The sequence below is a fragment of the Calidris pugnax genome, unplaced genomic scaffold, assembly GCF_001431845.1.
Source record: "Calidris pugnax isolate Ruff unplaced genomic scaffold, ASM143184v1 scaffold81, whole genome shotgun sequence".
NCBI classification, from domain to species: Eukaryota; Metazoa; Chordata; class Aves; order Charadriiformes; family Scolopacidae; genus Calidris; species Calidris pugnax.
Genome location: NW_015090880.1, coordinates 6,956,610 through 6,968,287, shown reverse-complemented (window position 1 = coordinate 6,968,287; position 11,678 = coordinate 6,956,610). Strand labels below are relative to the sequence as shown.

General features: G+C 38.1%; 1 protein-coding gene across 4 annotated transcripts in view; it reads right to left on the bottom strand.

Moving 5' to 3' along the window:
• Positions 1-1,587: 1,587 nt before the first annotated feature.
• SUCLG2 (succinate-CoA ligase, GDP-forming, beta subunit) overlaps positions 1,588-11,678 on the bottom strand; it is a 139,153-nt gene continuing 129,062 nt past the window's right edge. For all 4 annotated transcript variants that reach the window (XM_014946839.1, XM_014946842.1, XM_014946840.1 and 1 more), the window contains exon 11: positions 1,588-3,569. In XM_014946839.1, the coding sequence (XP_014802325.1) occupies positions 3,454-3,569 (116 nt within the window). In that variant the 3' untranslated portion in view covers positions 1,588-3,453. The remainder of the gene's footprint in view (positions 3,570-11,678) is intronic.

The following is an 11,678-nucleotide window of genomic DNA, read 5'->3' as shown; positions in this document are numbered from 1 at the left end:
CCCACTTGCCTCTTGCCAGAGCTGACCTTGACTTCAAAGGAAACTCAAATTCTCTGAAAGGCAGCAAAAACAAGGTATGAAATCTCACAATCAGTTCAGAGGCTTTACAGCAACATCCAGTACCAGCACTTTACATGTCATGTAATAAAGCACTAAGCCTGGGAGGTTTTTGGATTTCTGTAACTAAGTTGACAGCTTTTATTATAGGTGGTAGTTTGGCCAGTATCTACCCTTGTGCACACACAATTCCTGGTCTTCCCAGCCAGGCTGCTCAGACCTGCGTTCTGGGCCACTCTTAGTACTCTCAGGTAGTGCTGAGCTCACCTCAGCCCAGGAGAACCATCCAGGCCAACCTGAGACACCACAATGAGAGGTTATTCTCGGTGCCCTGGCCTGGAAACCCCCAAAGTCAGCAGCAAAGCTGTCCTCGGAGGGAAGGCAAGAGGCACAGTGCTGCTCCTGACTCCACCGTGAAGGGCCAGCCCTGCTCGGCATCTCCTCTGCTGACTGATTTGCACTGACACACTGTTCCAACCACAGCAATTTTGCGTGATACCAGCTGCTTTTCCGGATACAGGGAAGAACAGGCCTGACAAATAGGGTAGTAAAAGCACGTTAAGGACATTACTCCACAACTCCCAGCTGTTACACTTTCAGTGTGAGAATTTAAAGGTATCTTGTTAAAGACGTAACACAATGTCAGCACTAACAGTTTCCTCCTGTTTTGCCTTCTAAGTCCCCAATCCTACTGACTTTACTAATGCAGGCTGAAATTTCAAGACAGCAATTGGGCAGACAACATCTGGGGACAGCAAACCCCACTCTTGCCAGGTTGGGGCTCTTCATTCTTGAGCAAAGGCAAAAGCACCCCTTCCAGGCATTGCGGTTACTTGCAATTTATACCAGCCAAAAATCACAGGAAATGCAACTCAAATGCCTTTCCAAGAGAGACCCAAACTAACGTTACACTTTTCCATACACAGAGAACTGACCCATGCAAATAAAACCAAACCACTTCACAAGGCCATGCCAAGCAAACCATACACAGAAAGCACCTCTGGTTACAGGGAGCGAACAGCCCCTTGGCACAAGTGAAACACCAAACGTTCAAAAACACCAACCAGCTTATGAAATTTTCCATACGACATCTGAAAATTTAAAATTATACCACTCTGTTCTGTATGTGGCTTAATAGGAGTAAAACTTGTGTGTACCGCCATTAGCCCACATATATATGTGATATAAAAGATATGATATCTTTTACGTGTGTCTTTTCTATATACATATAAAAACATATATGTATATATCAATATATAGATACATATATCTTTTATATGTATCTTTTCTATATCTACATATATCTATACAATTAATATGCAATATAAAATATATAGAGGGAGATAAAAAGTTTTACTATTTTAAGCTAAAAAGCACATATATAAAAGCATACCAATATTACCCAATTGAAAATAAATTCCTATACATTTGATTTCACCCACCTGTGACAAAATGCTAAATGAAAGAATGCAGGACACAATAGGAAATTAAAAAAAAATTCAATTTTATAGAAAGGACAAAGGCATAAAATGGGTTCATTTTCACATTTATTTGACAAAACGGTGTACATAGTGTTAATCTTTGCAGAATACTAATCATGTACACGCAAAATGAATGGCTTTGAGACCAGCAGTTAGATACACAGTGTGTGACAATTTTGCATAAACAAAAGTTCTTCCACAGAATGCTTCTATTTCCAGTATTAAAATATATAAAATAGAGTGTGACTTTTTTATTCCTTGTGGTGAGGTAAACATTTCTTTCTTCAAAAGCAGTGTGCTTCTATATGCTTCCCAAGAACTGCTAACGCTACCCTTCTCCTTCATTCAGTCAATACAAACATATCTAGTGGCGTATTTATTGAGATTCTAATGGTCATACATTTTTTCCTTGAGCAATACGTAGAGAAAGGAATGGAGAAGAAAAACAAACCTACAGTAATTGATGATAGCAACCTATCTATACTCTGTGTGTCAAGAGCCAGAGATTAGTGCAGATAAATTATTTTGAATGTAACGGTTTTAATGGAAATGTCAAGAAAAATTTATTTACATTTTTCTAAGGAGAACACGATATTGATTAGAGCTGCTCAAAAATCACAATTAAGAATTTATTACACAAATTTTTAAACCTCTGCCCATTTAACAGGACCAGATCATAATATCCACTCATTTGTTCACTTTTCAAATTTATTGATGATTTTAACATGTAATTCCTGGGCTGCGTGAGATTTGTACCAAGTTCTTTAGTTACACAAACCATTTGGTATCGTCTTCTGTTCCCTGAATGGATGATTTGTGTAACTAAGAGCTTGAATTTTGACTGTTACAAAGAATACATAATCAAAATAAATCTCAGCCAATATCTGAGTACTGAAAGTTTGGGTTTTTTTTTTTTCTTCAATATATTTTTACTGATGCCTGAGAAATCAAATACTTTAAAAATGGAAGAGTTCATTTGTGTTTTATTCCCAATATATCAGAATTGGTTTTTGGTAGTTAAATCAATTGAAGAATGCTCCGTGCTCCTGACAGAAAACTGCTTCATGTTCTCATCTTATTTTAAAACCTCACAGTAGTAACATACTTATGAAAGAGGTTATTTTAAAAAGTTAACAGCCATTTTCGTCCTGGCGGATGCATCCTCCTAGAGCTCTCTCTGTGGCACTGTCACACCTAGAAATACTGCACCTCAGCTCCAAAAACTCTAGAGAAAATAAAATTAATCCCATTTCACTGGCTGATAGGCACAGTATAACAGTGGAAGGTCCTTTCACTCCCAACTATTCCATCCCTTTTCCTATTGTGAGGTATACTTTGGCATCTACAAAAGGAAATCATCTTAAGGCAAAATGTGTGGTTTCTAAAAAAGAAAATAAACATTATTCATTTGAATAAAAATAGATATTGTAAGCACAATTTTTTACATTATTGTAAAAGTCCATAAAAAATATAAACCCATTATTAGTTTGCTCTTTACAATATAAAAACATGAATGAAAATATTGTGAAATTGGTGAACTATGCGTGTTTGATTACAGAACAATTCTGTTGACAGAAGTCAATTGCTCATTATTGTATCTCATCATGAGTTTATCAGTGACAATTTTGGAAGGAAAGCAGAAAAAGAGCTTTATGAAGTGAAGTATTACTTATCACAATTCTGAATAACAAAATTACCAAAATTAGATGAAGACACACAAACTTTTCAAGAGCACAGCTGCAAAATTTCAGAAGCCTGACTTGCAAGCCTATGGCCTGAGTTTGCCACGTATCATAAATTAAGTCCACCAACACTGATGACTGATTAAGAAAATTCTGTTAATCCTCTCTGAAATAATAACAGGAATGACATCTTGTGAAACACACACACTTTCCTCCAGAACATCTTAAAGCTGTTATTTTTTGGCCACACTTGCCACTGCCTTCTTTGCTGCATCCTCAAGGTCATTTGCAGACGTGATGGGGAGTCCACTTTCATTCAGAATACGCTGGGCTTCGTGAACATTTGTTCCTAAAAAAGAACATTTACTATAATTAGTAATTAATATTAATGAATAAATGAGCACTTTCTATCAAGTATCTGTAAAAGAAGTTAATGCTTCAAACGACACGTCATTTCAGTTTAACAACATTCAATGAGGGGTTTAGGCCGAGCTGGGAAGAAGGAACTCTTAATTTCTGTGACAATTTTGACGGACAATGTCATCTGACAATGGCTCTTGCATCCACAAGAGGGGCTTTGTGAAGCTCAGAGGGTCCATCCCAGACAGACAGAGTCAGCTGGGGCACCCAGCAAGAGCAGTGGAAATGGATCACGCATCAGCCCTTCAGGACATTCAGAAGATTTAATGCATTTATTAACAACAATCAGCTACAGCTGATCAGCGGTCAGTGAACCAACAGTAACTAAAATTCACCCGTATAAACTGAAAGCTGCAAAATGCGCTATTGAAAGACAAAAATTTGAGTAATTCTAAAAATCTAGCTGGTTTTGGGCCATTCTTGAATAAGCTTTTTTTGCACCTCCGCTAAAAAGGGGGAACACAGAGCTCTCTGAAGCATTCAGCCATGACACTGGTCCCTCCTCTGCTGCTGCAAGTGCTCCATTTTGTACATAAGGAATTCAAATATAGTCAATAGAGGACATGCACAGGAAAGGAAAAAACCCATAAATTTAAATAGATATTTCAGGAAAGCATGTTTTTTCACATGTATAAAAGACAAGCGCCTCGCCTTCCTGTTCACTCTAACTTATTCTTGATGGAAACCAAAAGACAGACAGAAAATAGGAATTCTCCAGAGCTTTCTCCAGCAAAGCCAAGTGACGTTTTTGATCACTGATATTGCTCTGCACCACAGAAGAACCTGGAGTTGGGTCCCCAACCAAGGAAGGGGAATCCACACTGTGAGGTCACGCTACTCACAAGCACCAGACTCGGAGCTGATCCTCTTTAGGATCATTTCCAGCCCCCGTGTCTACATCAAGCTCCTTGTTCGTTTGCCACGTCAAAATGCTTAATTACTTTGTAATTCCTAGACCTAGCAAAATGAATTTTAATTATATTTGAAGCTATACACTAATTATAGCCTTAATTATTAACCAAGCAAGGAGCATAGTTTTTACTGTGCGACTTAAAGAATGTTCATTTTGAAGAAGTGATTTGGGGTTTTGGCAGCCTTTGTAAAATTGTAGAAACTGTGGAGCAGAAGTAGAGAAATTCTGAAGTCCATTTCATCAGGGTGCTCACGTCGGGATTCCCACTCCCGGCACCAAGAGAGACCAAAGACAACCTTGTGGCAGCAGGTTCCAGCCCTTTGTGCCAGGAGAGGAAGAGGAAGGCGGGACCCCATCTGCCAGCTGTTTGAAAGCCCTGGCAGAAGAGGTCATGCTTCCCATCGATACACAGAGGACACACTGTGGAACTGAGGTAGGAAGGTCAAAGACACTTGAAATCCTTGACAGAAGAGGGATTTGGTTGTGTAGTAACATTCAGATCGGTACAGGACTTTTCCTACAGAAAAAAAGAATATTATGGGCAAAAAAAGAGCATACTCCATTTTTTTTTCAACCACCCTACATAATGTAATGCGGCAACTGCTAATTCCCAGTACAGAACTGCACAGGGAAGTTAGAAGCCATCACAAAGGTTCTCTTCTCCATCAAGTTCCTCACATTTGTATAGCGATTCCCATCAAGTCTTGAAGGTTTTATCTATGATGTAGATACAAGTGTGATAAACATTTAAACCCGCCAAGATTGTAACGATCTCACAAATAGGATTCTACAAGACAAAGTGTTGTAGGGAAAAAAAATGGAAAGAGGGGAAAAAAACGGTCCTGGAAATTTCTCACAGAAAAATATTATGCTGTTTGTGAAAGACACATAGTGTTTAAAACTTGTTTAAAACTAACTTTTGCTCTTGACTAAGTGGCCAATATTAATTTACTAAGAGGACAGAGTGGGAACACTACATTGGATCTATTCTGCTCTGCATTGATTGCTCCACACACCACTTGTCGAACACGCATTACAAAATCAATACAAAACACAGTCCACCACAAAGGGAAGGGGCAGTTTATGCAGACAAATGAAAATATAAAAGCTAAAAAAAAATCTCACTGCAATCAAAAGAGTAAGGGTACACTTTGTACTTATTATATAAAATACTGTTTTATAGACAGGCCATAAAACTGAATGTATTTTTCAGCAAGCATTTCCTTTGCTGTAATTTTCTTTTTTTAAATGATAGCTTTTTATCCCATTGTGATAAGTATTTTAGGTATATGTAGAATACAGAAACTATAATGAGATCCTGCTTAAGGCAGAGGTAAGAGTTTTAAAATTAAACATTCAGAAAACACTGGAAATAAAATTAGGAATCTGCAAAGGGAATCATCTTATTGCAGTAGATGTTAAAATAAACAAATAAATAATCCCATAGTTCTAACATTAACCTCCTGCCACTGGATGGTGTCAGAGAACTGTAAACAGAATCCCATACACAGAGCATCAAAATAACCTGCCCTTCACCTTCACTGCAGCCAACCCAGAAATGGTGGAAATTCACAGGACCAAAGGCTGTAGGTCTGTTGTTGTTGTTGCTGGTTTTTTTTCGTTTGGGTGGTGGTTTTTGTTTGTTTGTTGGGGTTTTTTTAAACTTGACTCCTATGAAGGGAATGGCTTTCTGATAAGAAAAAGAAGGTATTTCCTGCTGACACATATTAATCTCAATGACAATCCTCAGAAAAACAGGAAAGATAAAATTATCAGCAGATACTTTCAAGCTCTTGAAACTTGGGTTCTGAAACAACCTCTCTGTCTGTGGTACATGCAATCGGTCACATTTACACTTCTATCGCCTTGAAATCTCTGCTTCCATTAGCAAAGGGAATCTATTCAACTAGTTACCTAAAAATCCTAGTAATAAATATACCCCACAGCAGGGGTGCAGGTGATGTCATTCCTGGTAGCCCACCAGCTGGAAAATCCCAGCCTCTCAGGTCTCAAAGACAGTGGTACTGGGGAATAGGGGACAAGGTTTAAAGGTCATCACTAGCCAACCTTCAGCCAAGAATCAGTTTGAGGTTTGGCCAGCGAGAAGCTTTAATAATGATCTTTTGGTAGGGAACCTATGAAGTTTTGGTGTCTCACACACCTTGCTGGCTCTGGCAAAAATAAATCAACTTTTACCGCCTACTTATAAGAGACAATTAAATCCTTTCCATTCTGTTCACACCATTTTCCCTTTTCTATCTTAAACTTTTCCCAAAGAGTATTTTGCTGTTTTCCTTTGCCCCATGTTTATATCCAAACTGGGAAAGGCTCAAGCACATTTAAATTTGTACTGAATGTTTAAACCCAAGATGTCTGAAATGATACAAATGAAGTTCTAAATATGACTTAGCAACACCCCATTCTTCTCTCTTGATAGGCAGTTTGGGATATTGAAAATCACAGGCGTACATGCTGAACCATATTTGAGAGCAAGATACACAAACTGGAGCAAAACTGCACTTGTGAGTAAAAGATTTCTGAATATATATATATAAAAATCATTAGATTCTGAAGAACACAGCAGGTCAGGAATCACATGGCTGAAAATATAATAGGAAATTTTGCATTCAGACATTTGAATAAAAGTGAACTTGCTTCTAGCTGTATTTCAACATATTAAGTACTTCTAATTCCTCCCAATTCTTCTTGTCCTACAACCAGAGAAGCAGAGAATTCATTTTTTGAGAAAGAATGGAAAATTTCTAGCATAGGAAGAGGACATCTAATCCACAATCCTTTTTTTTTATTATTTCTTCTTTACATCTAACTCTGAGATACAGAAATGAGAAACAAGGTTTGGCTTTCATTCAGTGCTCTGACTTAGTTCTCACAAAACTTAATTGAAGTACATTACCCTTTAAAGGGGAAAAACACTGCATAAAACCAGCAGAAGTTAGTTTTCTACATCTGTAAAAGATAAAATTTGGAATATGTGGTTTCTCCATTTGTCCATGAGCTTTTTAAACAACAATAATCCCACGTCTCAGCTGGCGAGTTCTTTACTGATAAGGCAAGTAAATACACGTAATTATAAAGTTACCATTTTCAAACAGAAGAGTAATCCTTTCTTTATCCACTGGTAAAACAGCTTGTAATTATTATACAACTGAGAACAAAGATTTGTCCACAGAATCCTGCTAAATCAAGACAGATTTGACTGATTAAAACTCTAGTCATCAAGACATTTGTAATACAGTGCATGTGGGCAAAGAGTCTTTAAAGTGCAGGTCACAAATCTGTTAGATTCACAGGAATAAATCATGAACCTTCTGTTGGAAAAATGTTCAAAATGGAAGTTCCAAAAAATGCTTTTCCCTTTTTCTCCTTTTGAAATGTAAAATGTTACTGGTGATGTTTTTAAAAGTCTGGGGTAGGTTTATTGCTTCCACAGCACTCATTATTAATTCAAAATCCTTATATGTTTGGATAACCCGGTGTAAGTTCAAAGAACAACGACGAAGATGCTTAAGGATCCAGAGGGATTGATTTCTGAGGGAAGATTAAAGAACTAAATATATATGTGTATATTGCTTGGTTGGGTGATTAAGGAGGCAGAAAAAGCAGGAGTTACAAACTATCAGTTTCTCAGTACAACATCTGAAGGTTGTAAACATCATAGCTATTTGTTTAGTATGAATAGATGGGTAACACTAGGAATAAGAGAAGGAATTTTAAAACTTTTGAGATAAATATTATGCAAAAGGGAGAATTTGCTGTATTGTACTGTGACAGAGTTCCCTAGAGAAAACGTGGTATCACCACCTCTGGAGCCAGCAACTAGTCCAGGAGAAACCTCGTAAACAGTAAGCAATCACAGGAAGATGATCAGGAAAAGATGTTTGCATTAAAATCTGTGTTAGACATTCTGAAGATTCAGCCTCGGCCTCTGAGGACGAAGCAGCCCATGGCTCTCACAAAGGTCGCAGGCACCAGAGGAGCAGGCACCACACAGCCACCTCTGCAGGGCTCTGTGCAGCCCCCAGGCAGAAGCTCTCCCACTCCACACCTTCTTTTCCATACAAACTCCACAGATCAGGAGCACCGGGACTGTCCTCATTCAGCTCAGGGACTGCTCTGCCTCTTGCAATCTTCCCAGAAGTCACGTTAAAAAAAAAACAGATTCACCCTTGTGTGCTATCATGGAAGTATCAAAAGTACTGGAGAAAGGTCAAGAAACCCCAGTGGCAGCCCAAGCAGAGTGCAGTGTAAAGTGAGCAAGTTGATTTTCTTGTTTCTCTTATACTGGTCTCAGAAACTGCATAAAAAACAACTGCCAACTCTCTTCTTTGTAAGGAAAACTAAAAGCCTTTCCAGTATTTTCACTTGAGAAGTAACAGCTACAATAGACAAGAAAGTCTTTCCATTCTGATAAACTTTTTGCCAGCTATGACAGAAGGAGAAGCTTTTTGCTATAACAAAAAACTAGAACAACACTGCCTAGGGCTGATAAACAATGAGATTTTATATTATGAAACTTTCCTGCTTCTAACCAACATCCATCAGTCTCTCCTTCATCCATATTAAACTACCTACTTAGTCTCCTAAGGTGTTTAGTGGTGCTGCATCACCCAAAGAAAATTTTCACAATTTGTTTCTAAAATCCACAGTGCTCCATTTTGTACATAAGGAATTCAAATATAGTCAATAGAGGACATGCACAGGAAAGGAAAAAACCCATAAATTTAAATAGATATTTCAGGAAAGCATGTTTTTTCACATGTATAAAAGACAAGCGCCTCGCCTTCCTGTTCACTCTAACTTATTCTTGATGGAAACCAAAAGACAGACAGAAAATAGGAATTCTCCAGAGCTTTCTCCAGCAAAGCCAAGTGACGTTTTTGATCACTGATATTGCTCTGCACCACAGAAGAACCTGGAGTCAGGTCCCCAACCGAGGAAGGGGAATCCACACTGTGGGGTCACGCTACTCACAAGCACCAGACTCGGAGCTGATCCTCTTTAGGATCATTTCCAGCCCCCGTGTCTACATCAAGCTCCTTGTTCGTTTGCCACGTCAAAATGCTTAATTACTTTGTAATTCCTAGACCTAGCAAAATGAATTTTAATTATATTTGAAGCTATACACTAATTATAGCCTTAATTATTAACCAAGCAAGGAGCATAGTTTTTACTGTGCGACTTAAAGAATGTTCATTTTGAAGAAGTGATTTGGGGTTTTGGCAGCCTTTGTAAAATTGTAGAAACTGTAAAGCAGAAGCAGAGAAATTCTGAAGTCCATTTCACGTCGGGATTCCCACTCCTGGCACCAAGAGAGACCAAAGACAACCTTGTGGCAGCAGGTTCCAGCCCTTTGTGCCAGGAGAGGAAGAGGAAGGCGGGACCCCATCTGCCAGCTGTTTGAAAGCCCTGGCAGAAGAGGTCACGCTTCCCATCAATACACAGAGGACACACTGTGGAACTGAGGTAGGAAGGTCAAAGACATTTGAAATCCTTGACAGAAGAGGGATTTGGTTGTGTAGTAACATTCAGAACGGTACAGGACTTTTGCTACAGAAAAAAAGAATATTATGGGCAAAAAAAAGAGCATACTCCATTTTTTTTTTCAACCACCCTACATAACGTAATGTGGAACAGAAAAAAAGAATATTATGGGCAAAAAAAGAGCATACTCCATTTTTTTTTCAACCACCCTACATAATGTAATGCGGCAACTGCTAATTCCCAGTACAGAACTGCACAGGGAAGTTAGAAGCCATCACAAAGGTTCTCTTCTCCATCAAGTTCCTCACATTTGTATAGCGATTCCCATCAAGTCTTGAAGGTTTTATCTATGATGTAGATACAAGTGTGATAAACATTTAAACCCGCCAAGATTGTAACGATCTCACAAATAGGATTCTACAAGACAAAGTGTTGTAGGGAAAAAAAATGGAAAGAGGGGAAAAAAACGGTCCTGGAAATTTCTCACAGAAAAATATTATGCTGTTTGTGAAAGACACATAGTGTTTAAAACTTGTTTAAAACTAACTTTTGCTCTTGACTAAGTGGCCAATATTAATTTACTAAGAGGACAGAGTGGGAACACTACATTGGATCTATTCTGCTCTGCATTGATTGCTCCACACACCACTTGTCGAACACGCATTACAAAATCAATACAAAACACAGTCCACCACAAAGGGAAGGGGCAGTTTATGCAGACAAATGAAAATATAAAAGCTAAAAAAAAATCTCACTGCAATCAAAAGAGTAAGGGTACACTTTGTACTTATTATATAAAATACTGTTTTATAGACAGGCCATAAAACTGAATGTATTTTTCAGCAAGCATTTCCTTTGCTGTAATTTTCTTTTTTTAAATGATAGCTTTTTATCCCATTGTGATAAGTATTTTAGGTATATGTAGAATACAGAAACTATAATGAGATCCTGCTTAAGGCAGAGGTAAGAGTTTTAAAATTAAACATTCAGAAAACACTGGAAATAAAATTAGGAATCTGCAAAGGGAATCATCTTATTGCAGTAGATGTTAAAATAAACAAATAAATAATCCCATAGTTCTAACATTAACCTCCTGCCACTGGATGGTGTCAGAGAACTGTAAACAGAATCCCATACACAGAGCATCAAAATAACCTGCCCTTCACCTTCACTGCAGCCAACCCAGAAATGGTGGAAATTCACAGGACCAAAGGCTGTAGGTCTGTTGTTGTTGTTGCTGGGTTTTTTTGTTTGTATGGCACAGGACCAAAGGCTGTAGGTCTGTTGTTGTTGTTGCTGGTTTTTTTTCGTTTGGGTGGTGGTTTTTGTTTGTTTGTTGGGGTTTTTTTAAACTTGACTCCTATGAAGGGAATGGCTTTCTGATAAGAAAAAGAAGGTATTTCCTGCTGACACATATTAATCTCAATGTTTTTTTTTGTTTGTTGGGGTTTCTTTAAACTTGACTCCTATTAAGGGAATGGCTTTCTGATGAGAAAAAGAAGGTTTTTCCTTCTGACACGTATTAATGTCAACGACAATCCTCAGAAAAACAGGAAAGATAAAATTATCAGCAGATACTTTCAAGCTCTTGAAACTTGGGTTCTGAAACAACCTCTCTGTCTG